The following is a 22334-nucleotide window of genomic DNA, read 5'->3' as shown; positions in this document are numbered from 1 at the left end:
CCAGGCATCCTCTGCACACGGCCATTAACAACCAGAAGAGTCTGTTCAGTGACAGGTTGTTTCTCCCAAAGACAAGAACTAACAGACTTAAAAACTCCTTTGTCCCACACGCCATCAGACTGTTTAACTCCTCTCTGGAGGGGAGAGGGAGGGGAAACAGGAGGACAAAGGAGGGAACAACTAAGCTGTAGTGCCTCTTCACCTCACTGTGCAATACCTTTTGTGCAATACTTTTGTAAATAGTCAATGGTGCAATAGACTCAATACTTGAAATGTGCAATTCACTTGTATTTTTATTTTTATTCCTATTTATTCTATTTATCCCCTTCGTATATTTTATTTATATTGTCTCTGTATTTATATATATGTGTGTGTGTATAACTCTGTAACTTCTGTCGGTGCTGTGCTTTTTTGGAAATCGAATTTCCCAGAGGAACCCACCCGAGGGATTAATAAAGTTCTATCTTATCTTATCTTATCTTAGAAGTCTCTATGCTAATTTTAGTCATATCAAAGAATATCTTAACCAGTTTTCACATCCATTTAGTGTCATTGCCTTATCAGAAACTTGGATCAATATGGAAAAAGGAACAGACTTTGAACTGGAGGGTTATGAATTCACATGTATAACTAGTCGAAACAAAGGAGGAGGAGTGGCCTTGTACGTGGACAAATCCTTGAAATTTAATGTGGTGGAAAAGATGACGATGGTGATTGATAATGTACTAGAATGTAATACAGTTGAAATTTGTAAAGAAAAAAGTAAAAATGTAATCATTAGCTGTATATACAGAGCTCCAGGTAGTAGTATTGAGACATTTAAAGACTGGATAGAAGAAACATTTATTGAAATAGCTCACAAAAAAGTTTTCATTTGTGGAGACTTCAATATTGATTTGCTAAACCCAAATAAACATATAACCACTGAGGAATTTATAAACATAATGCACTATATGAACCTATTCCCTAAAATTACTAGACCTACCAGGATCACATCACATTGTGCAACTCTCATAGACAACCTTTTTACAAATGACATTGAAAATAAGACTGTAAGTGGACTCCTGATTAACGACACAAGTGACCATCTTCCAATTTTTACAATCTATGATAGGAATTACAAGATCAATAAAATGGACAGTAAAAAAGAGTAAGACGAGTAAGAACAGAAGAAAGAATGAATGCATTTAAAAAAGATTTATTGAAGGAAAACTGGGGTGAAGTATATCAGGAACAGGACCTTAATAGTGCGTATAATGAATTCCTTAGAATATTTACATTACTGTACAATACCAACTGTCCAATAAAGCAATATAGTAGAAACATAAATATATGGACTGTCCATGGATAACAAAAGGTCTGCAAAATGCTCTATACAGAGAGTTCTTAAGAACGAGAACTAAAGATGCTGAAATCAGATACAAAAGATGTAAAAATAGGTTAACTAATATACTTAGATTTAGTAAAAAGGAATACTATATGAAGCAATTAGATATAAATAGAAATAATAATAAAAGATTATGGAAAATCCTGAACAGTGTTATAAAACGTGGGACTGGACAAAAGAACTATCCCAAGTATTTCATTTGTAATGACCATGAAGAATACAATATGGATGTTGTGGCAAATAGTCTCAATGAATTCTTTGTAACTGCTGGACCAAATTTAGCAAGAACAATCACGGATCCTGGGAAAGCACAGGAAAAACCTGATACACTGATTGACAGAAATCCATATTCTATGTTTCTCACAGCCGTTGATGAAAATGAAGTTTTTGAAATTGTCAAAATATGTAAAAATCAGAAATCTTTGGATTGTAATGATGATGATGAAATTAAGTGAATGTCTCTATTTAAAAAAAAAAGTGATGTGATATTATAGTAAATAGTATATCAGAAATCTGTTCACTATTTTTATTACAAATTATATCAGTAAGGAAGCTGACTAAAATATTAACTGATAATTTATGGCAAAGGGGTGGGATTAAATAAGTGTTTACTTCTTCCTACTCCCTTTCAACATGTAAATTAATCAGAACGTTTTTTTGTATGTATTTTGTAGTATTTGTAGTATTTCTTTTCTCTCTTATTTTCTTTTCTAAATGTAACTGTATATTGTTCACATGTTGAAATAAATTACCAATCAATCAATCAAAGGGCATTGCAATGTTATCAGTCAGAACTGAGGGGACTGTACTACCATAAGGAAACATTGCAGACACGGAACATAATTACAAGTACAAAGCAAATGGGAGTCATGAAGAAGCTGCTAGCAAAGCTGCAGAAACCAAATATGAATAGAGGGTAGGGCTGCCACGATTAGTCGACTAGTCACAATTACGTCGACTATCAAAATCGTTGACGGCTAATTTAACAGTTGATGCGTCGTTTGAAGTTTTGTAAGATCTCAAAAGACGCAGGAATAAGTAGTAGGATTTAACAGTGTAATAACGGACTCAAACAGAAGATGACAGCACTGCATGTACAAGAATGCCAGCTGCCGTTAAACCCCGAAGAAGAAGAAGCTGTGTCCCAGAATTCATAGCGCGGCCCACTGCGGCCCTGCTCAGTTTCCAACAATGGCGGCAGCTATTTAGTTTTAATATTACTCTTATTATTCTTTCTGGGTCACAAAATAAATGTTTAACATATTTTCAGGCGAGAATGTAGCTGTGTAAACCTCAAATATCTGCTCAGTTTATCAGGACAGCTTGGGTTCAAAGCACACTAGAGCCGGTGAGAACACCGGACTCCTGGCAAATCGTTTTCAAACCCACCGCCGTCTTTCACTACTCAGGTTAAACATGATATATAAGTCACTTAGATAACTTAAAAATTTTATTGTTTGTCTTTTTTCAGTATTTTATTTGTTCCTGAGTAAATCGGTTTGGCTGAAATTAAAGTTAGCCCTAAGCAAGCCCTTAACATATGATCAATTATGGCTGGGGTCTATCACACGAGGCAAGACCCCAGGTCTAGGCTCTGTAAAGATGACCCTGAGGCAAGATGCTAGCAATCCGGGCATACATGGAATGCCATAACCAAGTGGCTGCCATAAGTGTTTGGCAGCTGAGCTGAGCCAAAAATAAACTGGAAATCCCAAGATCAGAATGGGATTCACCCCCTAGGTTTTTTAACAATGACCAATCGAAGATCAGGTGGGACATCTAGATACGCTGCTAATGGATATGCTGGTGATGGCTAAACAAGTGGACATAGCAGTGGTGATCAAGTAGAGAGAAGGCCATAGTGAGAGATGTAGCAACATCGGGAAGAAGGAATGCAAGAAGCTGGAGCAATACCAAGGGTTGAGGAAGGAGCTCAAAAAGATATGGAGGTGGAAGGCAACAGTGTTCCTCGTACTAATCTGAGCACTCAGGGCAGTTACCCCCAAACCGAGTGAGTAGCTCCAGCAGATGTTAGGAACAACATCTAAGATATCCCTGCCACAAACCTGACACAGTTTCACCATGAACTCCTTGTGTGTCACAGGCTGCACATGTCACGATACAAGATGAATGAATTTGTTGTTGCAATGTCCAGGACATGCAGCAACATGGTGCTTTACCAATGAGCAGTTTTTCTGTGAGTAGAACAGTACTCAATGAGCTGGCCTGACAGATCAACCCCACCCATATTTTTATTGTATGCCACGATTGGTGGGGGACAGGGGATCTCTCTCATAGCCCATCCCATCCTTCACCTTTCTCTTCCTTCATTGTCTCATTTTGGTCGAGCAGGTAAGGGGGGTCGACCACCCGGTCGTGTACATCAGCCAGAAGCTGACCGATCAAGAAACACAGTACAGCACCCAGGCCTCAGTTGGGTGGTGGGGGTGTTTGGCAGGGTTGTTGACTCTGGCTCTGCTGCAGTGGAGGGGTAGTACAGTGGGCTCAAGGGGCAGTGCCAGGAAGACTGATGGGGCAGGTGAAGGTGATGTGCTGATAAGGTCTCCTTCCTTTTAGTGACGCTGAGGACCGGAGATGAGAGAGAGGAATGGTGAGTGGGGAAGCAGCTGGAAAGTTGACTGACTTGCCAAGACATCGCTGCCAAACCAAGAAACAATGTTATTATATAAATAAAAACCCTGAAAACTGTCACCTGAATGTTCCTTGGGGTCCCAAACATTTCACAAGGACATATACTGCTCAAAACTGGCTCCAGTATTCCTCACAAGTAACACCTTTAAGAATAAGTATCTGATTAGGCAACATGTCTCTGATATTTTTAGGACCGAGTACAATAATCGCAGTTTTGTCTGAATTTAGAAAATTAGACGTCAATAAAGATTTTCTGTCTTTAAGAATGCCTGTAGTTTAAATAATTGATTTTGTTACCGTCATGAAAAAAAAAGACCCAATGGATATTAACTACATAGCAATGAAAATGTATGCAATGTTTTCTAATAGTGTCTAGGAAAAGCATGTACTGGTCCCAGCACAAAACTCTATAGCTCTTTGTCTTGATGCATGTTCAATCATCCTGGTAAGTAAATCTCCAAAAGTTGATTCTGTTCATCTAGCTGTAGCGTTTCAATGGGAGAAACGTTTCATAACTCATCCAAGTGACTTCTCCAGCCTCAGCTGACTGCAGGTTTCTCCATCCTTATAAACAGTACATTTGCACAATGACTGAAATTAGCACCACTGGGCTGGGAGGTCAGTTCCTTGATCATTAATATGCAAATTCTCATGATCATTGATCTGTTGATCAATTGATCAGTGCTTGTGTATTACAATAGATTCCACAGCAGAAATGTATTCAAGATTTTTCGTAATAATTCTGTCCAGCTTTAAAGAGTAAGTAAGTAAAATAAAAAATCCTAATTTATAATAATACAATATTTTGGGAAGAATAGATTTTAAGAACAGATTATTGTAGGGTCTCGATCGTATAATATAAAGGACCTGCTGGTGGGAATTGGTGCGATTTAAATAAAATTGAATTGAACTGAATTATTATTAGATCATCATTTATTATTTTTGACTGTTACAACACAAAAGCAGCATTTATGAATATAACAACCTACATCTTCGAAAAAGAACTGAACTGAACTCAGCGCATCAGAGCTACTGTGGTGAAGACATGGACAGCTTCAAAGTAACATGGCTGCGGTGCCAGCCTGACCGAAAGATGAATTCCAAAAAGAACCCCCAGCCCTTCACAGCATCAAAACCCCCCACATCAGTATCAAAATGTCAAGTGGACTGTCATTATGCTGCTCTATTTCTAATTTATTTCCAAGTCATTAACTTAAATGCCAGGCTGTAACATGTATGTGCATATATGGGTGTAAGTTACATGGACGCCATACTTTCCAAAACTGACTATCTCCTACCATCCTCCCATCATCTTTATCATCAAATGTCGTAAGAAAAATAAGAAAAACAGTGATTAGTCCAATAACAGTTTCATTCGGTGTGTTCCCATATACACTACTGTCAAGGTTTTGCATACACAATAGAAATACAATCTGTGGTACACTATGTAAGCATCTTAATATGTTTATAAAACATATTTATTTTAAACTATAGTTGTTTAAATAAATCAGTAAATTAATAGATAAATAATATGTGTGGGAACATCCTGGGACATCAAACGCAGCGTTTCTGCCTCCTCAAATTTGACAATTTGTGTTGTGTGCCTATGACCACTGAACTGAAAGTAAATATCACTTCAAAATAACATTTCAAAATAGTCGCCAAGGCGTGAGAGCTGCTTCCAGCCAGATTTTGATCAAATCTAGACTTTGATGATGCTTTCAATCTATTATACAGTGGCAACATTGTGATTTTCTTTGATTTGATTCATTGATATTTAATTCCGTTTCAATTCAGTTCAGTGTTATTTGTTGATATGTATTGCTGCATCAGTGAAAAATGTATAAAATACCTTACTAGATTACAAAAGTTTTGAATTAAGGTGCTGCATGAATTAATAAAGTTTTATGTAAAACCCAAGTTAGACCATTAAAGCCAAGTTGTGCAGGTGTGAAGGACAACTGAGATTAAAAGCCTCCCTTTTGGTCACACTTCTCTCTGGTTTACTAAAATTGAATATCCTTCATTTCTGTCCTCTTACCATCCATTTCTGTCTTTATTGTTTTAATGAACATCTCTTTATTCTTTTCTCTTTCAACATCCAGCCAAGGTGGATTAAGCCAACAAGCCCAGGATGGTTTAATTTTCTCCTTCTATTCTTTTTCTTCTTCTTTAAATCTTTTCCTTTTTCTTTTTGTCTGTATGCAGGAAGCTCCACCCTTAAACCTCAGGCTGGTATAGAGGAATTACCCGTCTTTCACTCCCCAAATTTATCATCCCAGGACAACGTGGGATTACACTGGTCATTCATACTGACATAAAGGCTATTGCATATATCAAATCCAAAACATATAATGTTTCTGGAAATATAAGGCATAATTTTAACTGCCTCAATAAGACTAATCTAATTTCTCTTTATGCCATTCCACTCTCACTAGTCCTCTGTTCAGGTTCAGCCAAGTGAATCAAAAGTTAACTCGCTAGATTTTTGCTGCTTTGCATTAAAAAGAATCAGACAACTTGCGAGTTGATCAAAGTGAAAACAAAAGCCTTCTTTTTTACACAATCCAAGTGGAGAAGGAATGAAACATCTTGACACTCTTTATGCTGGTCCATGGTATTTTCTGTCTTTGAACTTATGTTTGAAGATACAATGCTAAATGTCCGGATGTGATCAAATCTCAAAAATTTTAAAGAAACCTTCCAGAAAAATCATGATCCATGTCTGAATTGGCTCAAACAGTTAACTCAAAGGTAAGGTAAATCTTACCAGTGGTAAAAATCCATCCATTACTTCTCAAGTAATCCTGCTGAAAAACAAATGAGGCACACAGGCAATTCAAACTAATCACACAAGATCCTTGGCATTATAGGTTTAAAAAGCACAACAAAGGAGTATTTTACTGCACTAATTTGCTGTTTGAACCATGAATGGATCTTCAAACCCCAATGAAGACAGATGTGTGGGAATGTGTTTGTGGTTTCACACAGACACACGTGTTCAAAGAGCAAAGCACAGCACAAGGCTATGGAAACTGTAAAGGGAAAGAGAGATCACAAGTATTGATTTTTTTTTTACTTTTAGTATAGGTGAGAAGGTAGGCAGGGATTTACAAGGTGGGGAGAGACAGCAAGTGAGAAAATGTTGTTAGAAAACAATGAACACACAGAGATCCAGCAGTAGGGCTTGCTGTGGGGTACAACAGTGACAGCTGAATTATGGATTCCTGAATTGTAGAGGACAGAGTGGAAGAGCGAGAGTCAGCTGGGCTTAGCTTTACCACTGCATTGTCAAACTGACATAGTACACACACTCTAGAATCACAGTACTGTGTGTGTGTGTGTGTGTGTGTGTGTGTGTGTGTGTGTGTGTGTGTGTGTGTGTGTGGACACAGGACCTGAGCAAAACCAAGAGCTGTAGCATGTTTTGCAATTGTAGTGAAATTGTGATGATAATTCATAAAGATTGTTTGATGTTTCTTAATGAATTGCAGAGACGTTCTTGCTCTCTGTCATGCTGAAAATACAATAACCTGTAAGTAAAATGCATTAATAATAGGCTTGTCATAAAAGCTGGGCTTGAAATACCCAAAATGTGTTTCACACCACCAATATTATTAAAGCAGCCTAATCTTCATAGCTGGGAGCAAATTATCCAAAGTTCCAGTTCATATTAAAGCACATATTGCCAGAAGTATTAGCTTGTCTACCTTCACACATATATGTCCTTAAACGATACCCCATTCTTAACCCACAGGGTTTAATATGATGTCAGCACACCCTTAGCAACTATAACGGCTTCTGGGAAGGTTTTCCACAAGCTTTAGGAGTGTGATTATGGCAAATTATGAACATTCTTCCAAAAGTGCATTTATGTGATCACACACTGATGTTGGATGAGAAGGCCTGACTGTCTCTGCTTTAATTCACCTCAAAGGTGTTTTGTTGGGTAGACGTTGGGACGACATTAGTGACGGCTGAAGAAGTCACTTGGATGAGTGATGAAAACGCTACATCCAGATGAACAGAATCAACCTTATGGGATTTTCTTACCTGGATGACTGAGCATGCATCAAGACTCTTGAGATTGAGAAATGAAACCACCCCATGAAGCTGTACAAGCTGTAATTATAGAAAAAGAGCTTTCCAACATGTTCTACCTAAAAGTTTAAAAATCACCCAAAATTAAATTTCTTTGTCTTTGGCCTTGGATTTGGTCACTAATCAAGTCAAGTGGAGTTTTATTGTCAACCCAGCAATATAGACGAGTATACAGTGGGATGAAAAATCGTCCACCTGGATCAAAGGTGCAAACTGTAAAAATGAAATGACAAAATAAAAATGAGAAAAATTCAAATATGTATATAAACTTAGACATCTACATATTTTATTTCAGTAATGCTTGGGTAGATCGTAGGATGAAAAAGCTAAATGTGTTTCTTTGAAGGACAGTCTATAGATTTTTTTCTATCCAAACAAAACCATAAACAAACATATTTCCTAAATCACATCAACTATTTCCTCATCACGATGGACCACAAGCAAGAAAAGTCTCATAACAAGTGTTTAAAACTGTCCTAACAAGGACAAGGTTAGAAGTTGGTGGCTGGGGAAATTGCCTTTGAAGGCATTTAAAGGTAATAGTATTGTAAAAATGTGTTATGGTGCAGACCATGTGTGTTTAAATTTGCTTCAACCAGTTTATTTCCATCTATAGGCTAGTGTTGGATTTTCATCTACTGTTAAATCTGACAGAATTGTATGTGTGTGTGTGTGTTTGTGTGTGTGTGCATGTGTGTGTGCGCACGTGTGCATACACCTGCTTATGTGGCAGTGTGTGTGTACTCCAGCAGCAGGATACCAGTCTAAGTAGCCTGGGGATAAAGTGTGCAAGAGGAGATAAGGATAGCACACAACCGTGATAACAGATATTATGCCTTTACCTTTAAACACACCACTGAACACCATGGAATCTAGCAAAGTACACAATAAAACACAAAATTACGTACACTACTCAAAAAAAAAAAATTAAAGAAGCACATCAGATCCCAATGGGGAAAAAAAACAATAAAAATCACGCCACATGCCTGGTGATATGGACAGGGTGATGTGCTAGGAACAAAAAGATGCCAAACTGTTTGATGGAAATGAAAATGATCAGCCTACAGAGTTTTGAATTTAAAGACTAGTCCATTTGCAGAAATTTCATTAGTGCTCAGTAGCTTGTATGGCCCCCAGTTACTTTTATGCCTGACAACACCAGAGCATCTTCCTATTGAGATGACAGATAGTGTTTTTGGGATCTCCTCCCATATCTGGACCAGGGCACCACTGAGGTCCTGAACAGTCTGAAGCGTAATCTGGGGCATCGGATAGACTGAAAAAATTGACTAAAACGTGACGTCCCAGAGGTGCTCTACTGAATTTACATCACGGGGGCCATTGAATGGTCTCAATTCCTCAATCCTTCTGTAAATTCTTGGATACTTTCATCCCATGAGACCAGAAATTTCTGTGGCTCAGAGGAGCCCAGGACCCACTGCACCAGTGTAGAGTCTGTTTACACAGCCCACCAAACACCTAATGGCAGTCAGGGTGCCGTTGCCTAGCCTGTAGAGATCTGTGCATCCCTTCTTGGATATACCTCCCCAGACCATCAGTGTAGCAACACCAAACACGTCATAAATGATTTTACAGGCTCAGCATTAACCTGCACCAGTGGTAGACCTGCCAACTCTGGTATTCTTTGGCAAATGCCAATTTGGTTCCACAGTGCAGGCAATCAGCACAGGACCTAGTAGAGGATGATCCTCATGAAGTGTGTTTCAGTAGGCCTGAACTGACTGGGTGCAATACTCTGATTACACACTGCTCATTTAAAGTATTTACTCATCTGTCTTCACATGCACATGACCTTGAATGACACCCCATTTTTAATCCATAAGGTTTAATATGATGTTATTGCTATAACAGCTTCAGTTCCTCTGTGGCGGCTTCCCACAAGGTTAAGGAGTATATTTATTTTTGACCATTCTTCTAGTACAAAGCATTTAAGAAAGTACATGTGTGAAGTCAAACATTGATGTTGGACAAAAACGCCTGGCTTGCAGACTCTAATTCATCCCGTGGGTGGAGGTCAGAACTGTGCAGGCCAGTCAAGTTCTTCCACACAAAGCTCACTCATCCATGTCTTTATGGACCTGGAGTGCACTAGTGCGCAGTCAAGTTGTAAAAGGAGGGAGTCATCCCCAAACTCTCCCTTTCAAATCCCCACAAAGTTGAGAGCATGAAATTGTCCAATATGTCACAGTATGCTAAAGCATTAAGCACGAAGCTCTCTGTGCATTGTTCTTGAGCTAATCTGAAGGCAAGACTTTGGAGGTCTGTAGCAACTGACACTTCAGAGAGTTGTTGTATAGTTTATATTTTCTTATAATATCAGTAACATTTGATTGTGGAATATTAAGTAGCCAGGAAATTTTACCACTAAGCTTGTTGTTTCCTATGCTAGAATTCACTGAATTTGGATTTTGTTCACTAAACAAGCCGAAGGACCGTGAAATATGATTGTTTTGTTGAAAGCTGAACTCAAGCTGCATCACTTGACTTTACATTCAAACCTTGTTTTTATAGTGTGTTCTTCAACAGAAGCTCAGTAAGTGAGAACAGTTAGACTAATAATGGCTGCTGGACCGAAACCACACAGACAGGACAGCAGATCTGAAAAGTTCAGACTGACTGACTGTACTGTAGTATTTTTGTAAAACTCTTTAAATAACACTACAATTCACAATTCTATCATTCAGTTAAACTTTGATTTCTTCATTTGAATTCTGCCACATTTTGTCAACATTTTTATTAACTGGAGATTAGCCCAGGGATCAATAAAGTATTCTGATTCTGATTCTGATTTGTTTCAGGTCTTCCTCTTAAGCATTGCCATATGGCCTGTCAAACAGAGAAACAGGGACTCTGATTTCAATAAAATGGTTTAGTCTCCCCGGCTTCCCACAGAGCTTTATCCGTCTGCTTTATGACTGAACAGTAAAAGGACAGTGTTCAAAGATATTATGAAAAATCTTTTAAAAATTCAAATTCTGGCCAAGAGCATTTTTTAACAAAAATATTAAAAAAGGATGAATAACTAGATCTTATAGTTGTTAATATACAGTCACCAGATACAGATAATTTTGTGTTGTTCAGGTGTGCCTTAATTCTTCGTGGTATAGATTTAATAAGGTGTGTTTGGTCTATACAGACAAAATAACATCTTACATGTGCTACAGATTTGTTGGCTGCACATATGATGTGAATCTGTCATTCCACCACAGTTGCATTATTGGTTGAAATTAGGTGACTGTCGAGACCAGTGAGTATACTGACCTCGTTTTCATGATCAAGAATCGGTTTGAAATTATTTCAGCTCTCTGACACAGCACATTATCCTGCTAAAAGCAGCCATCAGAAGATGGGAACACCGTGGTCATAAAGAGCTGGACATAATCAGCAACACAACTCGGGCAGGGCTGCAGTGTTCATATAATGTTCAGTTCATATTAAAGGACCCAAAGTGTGCCAGGACATCGTTGCATCACTGGCAGCAGCATGAGCTATTGATACATACAGAATTTCATATTTTTAGGCCAAATTCTGTAATCAGTTAAAAATTATAGATGGAATGAATGTCATTGAACTCTTACTACAAATATAAAGATACGAAGTAAAATTAAATTTTCATCAAGGGAGAAATTCTGTAAATATTGATGTTGATTCAGATTGTGCAAGTAGACTGCAACTAAAGTTAGTTAATAATTTATTAGAAACCAAATAACCAATAACCCAAATGTTCCTGAGCCACAGTTAAACCAAAGCAAAAAGGGGACAAACCGACACTATCATGAACCTCCTCACCTCACACAATTTTAAGTACCAGGGCCGACAGCTGCAGATAAATGTATTAAACTTTGTGTTCAGTGAAGATTAAAATCACCAGATTTCTCTGTTGTTTGCTTGACTGTGTGAAATAGACAGAGACATCTCCCCATCGGCTCATTGCTTTGTATGTGACAGCATCTTTTGTAAAGCTTGGCGTCAGACGCTACTGACAATATAAAAGGGTCAGCCAGAGACTAGAGACACTTAGAAAGATTAGGGTCAGAATAATTTCCACAGGCAAGGAGAAAATTGAATGTAAAGACAATAACTACAGTAAAGAAAAGATTAAAGAGCAATGAATAAGACACACACAGAAACACATGAGCTAATCAGTATGTTGCCTTTTGATGGAGAACAGAGTGTGAGAGTTATTTATTTGCAGAGTTGGTAATATAATTACTGCATTTATTATTGAACACATTATTTTCTCAGCTATTAAAAATATCTGCCTTCATTATTCTTTTTAAGTTAGTCAATATACCTTCAAAAGCCAAATAGAAATGTCCAAGTTTATATAAAAAGAGGCCAATATCAAACTTCCTTTTGTACAGCTGAGATGCTATATCATCACAGCCTAATAAATCCATTAGTGACATGTGCATGCAGGTTTGCCAATTTTCATTTAACTATTAATGATGTTAATTACGTTTAGATATCTCCTTGCTCAAATTATTACAAATTAAGGGCTTCATATAACATGTCTCTGATTTCAGGGATTGATAAAGCGTAGCGTGGAATGATGAAGAGTTGAAGGACTATAATGGACATGAGAGAACAATTTATTGTATGGCCAGAAATTAGAAATGTGTTAGGAATTAGCAGTGTTGGGGAGTAACGGAATACATGGACCGGTGTTATGTATTTAAAATACAAAATATGAGTAACTGTATTCTGTTACAATTACCGTTTAAAAAGGTGGTATTCAGAATACAGTTACTTTGTTGAAATAAATGGATTACACAGCAGTCTTTTCCTGTTTCATATGTTAGGCTGTCCCCTCTCTGTTTTAGGTAATTCCACGCTGGTGGAAACCCAAACAAAACACACATTAAGAGGCTCTAATGCCTGTGTCTCAATCTCGCGGCCCGCAGAATGATGTGAATAAATATTTTTTTAAATTATTATTCAAAAAATTACTTAATATGAAGGCAATAGGCAGAGTGTTACAGGTATATCCCTAAAGAATGTAGCCTCATGGCGGTGTAGCCCAGTCCAGCCCGACTCAAAAAGTGCAGCCTTACCTAATGTTACTGTTACTCATTTTATATTAAGATTTAAAAATCTAGTCGGTATTGTTATGGCGAGTAACCTTCAGTAATAGTAATAAATCACACAGCAATAGTACATTCATGTGGTTGTAAAAAGCAAGATAATATATTAAGTAATCCAAAGTATTCAGAATCAGTTACTCTCATTGAGTAACATAATGGAATACGTTACAAAATACATTTTGGGGCATGTATTCTGTAATCTGTAGTGGAATACATTTTAAAAGTAACCTTCCCAACACTGGGAATTAATTAGTAGGAAGTGACATCAAAGAAATGAAATTTCTTCTCTATCCTAATAAATAATTGTTCATAACACAAGCACTTTCTATGCAAATCCCAGTGGGATCTTGGCTGGCATTCCTGGGATTTGTGGGAACCAAATGCCCAGTTTGCTCTGATTACCATGGGGACCCCTGTTGACTTCACCCTCCACATCTTCTTGAGCTCCTGTCTCAGCCCTTGCTATTCCTCAGGCTTCTCATGTTCCTTCTTCCTGATGTCGCTATCACTTGGTAAATGGACTGTTTCTTATATAGCACTTTGCTATATAACATGCCAAATTCACCCATTCACACCCATTTACACAAAATCTTTCTTCTATGCTTTGAGTGACTCCTTAGTCCCATAGCAAGGTTTGGTGACGATCTGGCTGAGGGAGTTTAGAGCTATGCAGAACAGCAGCGATAAATCCTGCACTTGATGGTGACTTGTGCTGTTGGATTGAAATTCTGTGGAGAACAGTTGGTTGTATTTTCCTGCCTTCTATCTCTCTGGTGTACCTCTTCAAGTGGCTGGCCAAGGTTGTAAGTCTGGGCTTGGCAGTTTCCAAGGCCTGTTGGCTAACCTCCCTCCGTGCTTGATCTTGGCCTCTCCTTCTCCATGGAGGGTACTGCTCCTCGCTATGTGTATCACATGATCACTTAAGGCTTGTTTGTTTCCTCAGCAGTGTTTGTTTGACATGTCAGCTTTCTCACAATATAACCTGACTAACTTGTGTGTAAATTCTTGTTCCACTAAATATATTGTCCACATCCACAAACATATTTATGCATTGTTGTACTTGTCTTCAAAAAAGTGAATTGTTATGCAGTGGGAAAGTTATTCCTCAAGTCACCTTTTTGAAGCCAGACATGAGAAGAAACATGTAATATTCCTGAAAGAAATACAGCAAATGATTGGTGTGTGTGTGTGTGTGCGTGTGTGTGTGTGTGTGCTATTTGTAATGTAATTAATACAAGTAGACTTTTGATGATGTGTCATGATGTGTATATTAGACACTGCAAAGCTGTGAAAGATGATGATGAAGAGGAAGATAAAAGAGGATAAAAGACATAAAATAAAGAAATGAGGCAAGAGGGACAGTCTAAGAGATAAATGCTGGGAAAAAGGCAGAGCGACAAAGAGAGAGATGAAAGCAGAGACGGAGAGCAGATGATGAGGCCCTTTCGATGAAGATGTCATACCCGAACAGATGCCAGCTGTTCACTGGGTATATCTGTACATGTGTGAGTGTGTGTGAGAGAGAGCGAGCGAGAGAGGGTACATGCAATCATCTTCATGCTGTTATGAGCTCATTACAAAAACAGATCTGAAAAGATTGAAGATGATGATAGAGATGATGGTAATGATGATGATGATGATGATGATAACATGATGATCATAACAACAACGTCTGTGTATCTCTGCCTGATTCCATCTGATGCAGTGATTATTTTAAAGTTAAGTTGTAGTGTATTAATAAAATTATACTATTGATAAAGACTAGTAAAGAAGGCTGGAAGCCAAAATCAGGGTAGTCCAGAGGGACGTTTAGTCAGTTAACTGAAATGTGGAAGGGCATTATGAGAGACGGGTCCTTGATGATTATAAATATCAGATATTCATAACTGATGCTTCTAAAAACAGACAAACATAGGCTTACAGGTCTGGCCACCAGGTTGACGAGATATTCCAGAGAAGCTGAGGCTATTAGAATCATCAAGGGTGTACTCTCACCTATGAGGAAATAATAATACAAGGGCAGACCTAGCAATACTAGAAGATCTGGGAGAAAGAGGCATCACACAACACCAATGCCAAGCATCTGGTGGACCTAAAAGCAGATCACAACAACTTCCCAGAACAACAGTCAACACACAGTCAACAACTTGAAACTTGAAAGTACCAGATGAATACATGCCTCCCCACAGGTAGAGGCCAATTACCTGGTAGAAAGACAGGTAATCAGATTGTTGGTGAAAAGAAGGGGACATTACACAGCATGGAAGCTTCTCTTAGACATTGAGTAGGTACACTAATCAATAGATGAGCACTACTCAGAAAGACAATGGAAATAACACCAATGGCTACAGGCACCAGCACCTTGTTGACAGAACAGCACACCAGAACTCTAACACGAGGCAGACCAACCTGACCATCACCTGAACTGATTACAAGAAAGCCTCCAACTCAATGCCCATACATCGACACCGACGTGCTTGGGACAAGACTGATAGAGCACATGTACTATCCACAGGAAATCAGTGGGACTGTGGAAAACAATACTAGAGGCCAACTTGAAGCTAATTGCACAAGTTCCCATTGAGTGTTGACTATTACCAAGGGGAAGCAATGTCCCAGCTGCTATCCATCTCACCTGGGTCTACAGTGAGGACATTCGGATCTCATTTGGATAGAATAAGTGTGCCCAGACTGAAGGGTTGGAGTTGCCAGAAGGCAGAATAGCAGTTATACAGATCAGCTGCAAGTACCTGGGTATCCACAGGTCATAAGGATTCAAGAAGGCTAGCCACAGCCAAATACCTCCACTGGTAAGACAGGTATTGACAAGCCAGCTGAATGGTTGGAAAGATCCAAGCCATCAATACATACACTCTAAAAGGCATCATATAGCAAGCTGGAATAGTAAGCTGGGCAAAGGAGGAGATACTGATGCAGCCACTAACATTTGCCACGTGCAGCTGGACGACACCCAGCAGCAAGTATGTTTCTTCTTTTTTTTTTTTTGTTAAACCAATGAACTATGGTTCATTTAAAAAGGGACATTTCTACAGGTTTTATGGAGTAATCAATTCAAATTTGAAATTTCTCTTCAAATTATCATTATTATATACGAAGAAGGTCAGGAGAGAGGTACAACACTGAGTTCTACAGCTATCTGTAAAAGACACTGTAAGCTGTCATTGTTTAAGGATCAATTTCAGGCAGTGGAGCTAGGGATTTTGTCAAAGTTCATGAAATTAAAAAGAAGTAGCATCAGATGCTCTTTCCTTCTAGAACAGGGGTGGGCAAACTTTTTGATTCGTGGGCCACATTGAGTTCTAACATTTGACAAAGGGGCCGGAACAGGAGTAGATAGATGGCATGCTTTGAAAACATCACCTCATTGGGGGAAAAATACACATCTTGGGATATGGAGAAAACATGTGCTTTAATTTCCAATGAAAATGAAGAAAAGCATTACAATAAAATCTCTGACTTCGAAATGAGCCTTTAAACACTGAAAATCAAATAAATGAATATTTTATTTTAAAGCACTGAAAGTTCTGTTATCCTTCAGGATATCACATCACTCTCCTCCTAACTCTTTTTTTCCCCCCAAAAACGGTAGGAGATGCAGATGTACTTGTCCTGTTCCTTTTATTCAATTTGTTTCCCCGGTGCCAAAAGTCAACAACGACCAGTGCAAGGACGAAACAGTTGCAGCAAGTCAGTCTGTGAAGCGTTATAGTTGATCTGCGCGCACTGTTCATTTTAACAACGTGCGTATCACGGAGAGACACACATTTTAATGGGAGCAGTGTTGTTGGTCTCCTTTTTTAGCCAGCGCATCAAAGTCTGGAGTTAGTTTTGTTGTGGCGATTCTCAGGATTGATCTGAGGTGTAGGTCTGTTAACTTGGATCTGTGGCTGGCTTTGTTGATGTTCATGACGCTGAATGTCTGTTCACACACGAAGGTAGAGCCGAACAAAGCCAACATCATCTGCGCTCTTCGCCTTAGATTTGGAAACGCGGCATCATTGAGTGAAGCATAGAAGTCATTTAGTTTCAGAGAGCTGAACTTCTCTTTTAAGGCAGGGTCAGACTGAAGGTCGATGAGTTCGAGCTGAAGCTCCTCTGGAGCTGTTTCGGGGTCTTGTGACAGAGGAAAGGCCACCAATTGAAGTGACTTGTCAATTTTATCGAAATCCAAAAACCGACGGCAGAATTCTCCGTGCAGTGCATCCAGTGACTCACTGTATTTCTTTACTTTTGCTCCGGCCTCTTTCAGCGTGGCTAGTGTAGGAAAATGAGTGAATGACTTGTTCAACATCTGCCTGGAGAATAAAGCCAGCTTGGATTTGAAGGCTTTCACGTTTGTGTGCATGTCATGCACAAACTGCTCCTTCCCCTGCAGTTTCACATTGAGCTCATTCAAGTGTGAAAATACGTCTGTAGCAAACGCGAAGTCACACATCCAGCTCTTGTTGCTCAGCTCAGGAAATTCATCAGTCTTCCCCTGCCGCTCCAAAAACACGCCAATCTCCTCTTTGAGCTCCCACACTCGTTGAAACACTTTGCCCAAACTCAACCAGCGGACACGGGAGTGATAAAGCAGGTCCTGGTGATCCGCATCAGTTTCCTCCAGGAACGCAATGAACTGACGGTGCTGAAGTCCCCGTGCGCGTATGAAGTTGACAAGTTTCACCACAGGATTCACAACATGATTCAGCTGTAACACCGATTTACATAGAGATTCCTGGTGGATGATGCAGTGGAGGAAAATCACATCCTGGTCAGAGTTTTCATCTTTCACTTTATTCTGGATTCTCCTCAGCAGGCCAACGTTTTTTCCCGTTAAATTTGGAGATCCATCTGTGGTGACGTTAACAAGCTTACTCCAGGGAAGCTTCATGTTTTCGATGGCAGCAGACACTCGTTCAAACAAGTCCTCTCCCCGTGTTTGTCCTTTCAGAGACTCCATTGTCAAAAACTCCTCCGTTATTTCAAAGGTTTCGTTGATTCCTCGGATAAAAATGAGGAGCTGAGTAGTGTCTTTGACATCGTTGCTTTCATCCAGTGCTAAAGAATAAAAAGTGAATGACTTCGCCTTTTTGTTTAATATGCTGGTGATATCTTCATCTATTAGTTCTACACGGCGAGTCACTGTCCGCCGTGATAAACTGATTTTCTCAAATTTGTCTTTGGTCTCCGGGCACAAAATACCTGCTGTCTCTACCATACATTCTTTTAAAAACTCGCCCTCTGACAGTGGTTTGCTGGCCTTTGCTATTTTGAATGAAAGCATAAACACTGTCCATTGCACTGTCCACTTCCTGCTGTGACAAAACAAATTTCCCACGTGTGGGACTAATAAAGGTTATCTTATCTTATCTTATCTTATAAAACTGGCCTTGGTACTTGACTCTTGAATGGCAGTTTGACGGTGAAAAAAACTTTGCTGAGCCTTCAAATTAGCTGCCAACTTCTCAGCAGCAGATTCCCGTTCTTTTGTTGAGAGCTTGCTAGCATAATTTGCGTGCTTTGTGGCAAAGTGACGGCTAATATTATACTCTTTAAAAACCGCCACAGTTTCTTGGCATATCAGGCAAACAGCAGATGATCGGTGTTCAGTGAAAAAATATTTAGTTGTCCACTCCTTTTTGAACACTCGACATTCTCTGTCCACTTTCCTTTTCTTGGGACCGCTCATCTTCATAGAGGGGCGGTAGGTCACAGGGTAAAGTGCAAACGTGGAGTAATAGGCCTACGCCGCTTCACCTCAACAAAGCCAATATATCTAGAGTGCGCCATCTAGTGAGGAAACATCAGAATTGCAGGGGAAATAAAACATTAACAAGGTTAATTTATTAAATTTTTTTCAAGTTTGGCGGGCCGGATCAAAACGTTCAACGGGCCGCACGTGGCCCCCGGGCCGTAGTTCGCCCATGCCTGTTCTAGAAAGACTCTGATTGCTAGCAGCTTCATTTTTCAGCATGAATATGATTCCAAATACAATTCCAACACAGCAAAAGCATACGCACATAGAAAAACACACAATGAAGCGGTATCAGTCATGGACTGGCTGCCCCAGAGTACAGACCAAAACATTACTAAAGCAGTGTGGGATCATTTTGACAGAGAATGTAGCAAAAGGCAGAAATATTCATAGTGACTCTGAATGTCCTTCAGGAAGCCTGGAGATCTATTGCTATAAGAAGACTGACATTCTGATTTCTTTTATTGAGCGTATAAGTAACTAAAGTAGCAAATACAGTCTTTCTATCAAGTCAAAATCACTTCTCCATATTTTTAAGCTATACTTTAATTCTGTTGTTAATTCAACACGACGTCAGGAAATTTGCTGAGGTCTTAACATCAGTTTTATTAATACACTCTGGGTTTCACAATTGCATAAAAAATGCATTTTAACAGTAATATATAAATCAGGAAAATATTCTGTGATTAATTTTTTATTAAAGAACAAAACACAACAATAGTATTTACTGCGAAACTGTGAGAAAGGTGTTCCAAGACTAGCCAAGATGCAAACTGGTACAGCATGCACTGAAAGGCACATCCAAGTGGCCGGTATAGTGTACATTTGTGCTCACATGGACTCTAAGGCTACATTCACACTGCAGGTCTTGATGCTCAATTCCGATTTTTTGATCAAATCCGATTTTTTTGTCTGCTTGTTCACACAACAAATAAAATGCGACAGCAAACGCTCTCTAGTGTGAACCCTCAAAGCGGCCCGCATGTGCAAAAGAAGACGTCATACACAATGTGCTCTGTTTAGACCCAGAGCAAACAGTATTGTTTGACTGATGGCCTTAATATAAAGACTTCGGATTTTACGTTTCCCAATTTTTGCTTTAAGTTATTTTGTTATTTACATAATAATGTAAACAACCTAATAATTATCCTTATTGCTGTTTTAGAGGAGCGGTGCTTCAAAGGATAGCTGCAGATTTCTGTCAGAATCTGCAGGTTATACAGTACAAATAAAATGTTCACGTTGTCTTCCCAACAGTTTCACTAACATCTACACTGGATGGCCAGGAAGCGTTCACGATGTCTTCTCCGGCGCTGATAATTGGTGTCTGTCTTGTGTCAGTGACGTAAAAGACGGATTTAATGCAACATGACCGTTCAAACAGCAGTCGCTTTCTAAAACATCGGATATGTATCGGATTCAGGACCACACACGAAAGGGACCCAGATCGGATTTGAAAATATCGGATTTGTGCCGTTCACACCATGATCGGATATGGGTCGCATAGGGTCAGAAAAATTGGATTTGATGCGCTTTTGCTTGCAGTGTGAACGTAGCCTAAGTCTCTAAGTCCCAGTGGAAGACATGACCAAAGGTGGTTGAAAAGAACAAAGCTAACATCTTGTGGGACTACGAGTTCCACACAGAGAAGCATCTGCTGGCCAACCAACCAGACAGAGTCATGGTTGACAAGGAGCAGAAGACTCCAGTTATGCTAGATGTAGCCATCCCAGTAGACAGACTCATCAAGAAGAAGGAGCACTGGAAAAGAAGGAGCACACAAACAAGGTGACTGGAAGTAAAAGTCCAAAGTGGTCCCAGTGATAATGGAAGCAGCGGGAGCTGTAACCCAACCTGGAAGTGGAAGAGTGGTTTCGGTGGATTGCATAACATCAGAGGTCTCTGTTCAGAAAAACAGAAAAGACTAATCTAGGGTCACGAAGGGCTGGAGCCTCCTCCCAGTTACCATAGGGTGAAGGGTCATGTGATGCCAGGAGAGAGACAATAAGTTAGTTGCTGTAGTCATTTTTCAGAGTTATTATAACTGGTCTGAGATAAACTCAACTTGGTACCACCCTGAAGCCAACAGCTGGGTTATTGATCCATGAAAAGCTGTCAGTCAGTACAAACAAACACCACAGGCTCGCAGACTGCGGGGTGAGATTAAACAGGAACCTAACAAGTGACTTTATGTAGCTGACAAGTCTAGCTCTGTCCATACTTGGGATTTAGACAAAGGGGAAGATGGGAAGGAGAGACACAAGATATGGGAGATAATGACAGCCTCTCAAGCTTACACATCTCCCAGGACAGAGAAGGACAACCAGACAGATAAGCAGAGGGACAAGTATAAAAACCTCACCAACATGACAAGACAAGCTCGTATTCTCTCTCAAGATTTAGATTCAAACTGCGATACTAAGAGTAAAGCTGTGTGGCCCTTAAAGAAAGCCTCAGGGTAGATTCTGTTGGTTCATTACAATTTTTTATCAAATGTTTTTAGATCATAAAATGAAAACTAAAAATAAAATATAAATGTGTTTTTTAACATTACATGTTTTATCAAATGATGGGTCTACTTCATATTTTTGATCACTTTATTGTTTTAGACAACAACTGTACTTTTCTGAAGTTGACTTTTATGGCTGTGACATGAAAAATGAATCAGAGCTCACATGACAAAGAAACAAATATCTGCTGATGGTTAGCATCTGTTTAAGTTTCTACATAGAGAAGTTACAGTTGCTGTGATCCAGCACTGGAAAACTAAGCAAGGACAAAGTGTGCTGTTAAATACTGAGGGATTTAACTCTTTTTACTGTTTCCTGTTTTTGTTTTCATAGTGATCGTGATAGAAAAATCTTTCTCTAAGAGATTTACAGCATGAGACAACAGACTCATTTATTTTGTTCATTGAACAGTGCAAATATTTAAGGAAAATACTTACCTTGAAAGCATGTATTTATGCATTTTATTTGTGATGTAAATTATATACAGCACTCCCATATTTTGTAGTGTTAAATCAGCTGTTATTTATCTTAGGTAAAACCAAAAATACAAAATACAAGGCCTGGATGATATGTTATCAATTAAGCTACAAACACTAGATAAAGACACTTAAAACACTGTTCACTTAAATAGCAGTTATATATTCCCACGATGATTCGTAGTTATCCCTAACCTCGCTCCACGATTATATATATGCTATATAAGGAAGGCAGTGGGTCTAGATGGCCTCAGCTTCAGGATTCTCAATTATTGCAGCGACCAACAAACCTTAGACCTCAGCAGCTACAGTCTGACTTCACACATCATGGGGAAGCTGGAAAGG

At 39.1% G+C, this 22334-nt stretch overlaps 1 protein-coding gene across 1 annotated transcript in view; it reads right to left on the bottom strand.

Annotated features, from left to right (window-relative positions):
• Window positions 1–16191: 16191 nt before the first annotated feature.
• The window catches only part of LOC145429346 (general transcription factor II-I repeat domain-containing protein 2A-like), a 48548-nt gene continuing 42405 nt past the window's right edge, over window positions 16192–22334 (bottom strand). Inside the window, exon 2 of the mRNA XM_080302618.1 lies at window positions 16192–18306. Within this exon, the coding sequence (XP_080158744.1) occupies window positions 17033–18306 (1274 nt within the window). The 3' untranslated portion in view covers window positions 16192–17032. The remainder of the gene's footprint in view (window positions 18307–22334) is intronic.

This window comes from Astatotilapia calliptera, chromosome 6, assembly GCF_964374335.1.
Source record: "Astatotilapia calliptera chromosome 6, fAstCal68.1, whole genome shotgun sequence".
NCBI classification, from domain to species: domain Eukaryota; kingdom Metazoa; phylum Chordata; class Actinopteri; order Cichliformes; family Cichlidae; genus Astatotilapia; species Astatotilapia calliptera.
The sequence above is the reverse complement of the archived record's forward strand: the minus strand, read 5'-3'. Positions and strand labels throughout refer to the sequence as shown.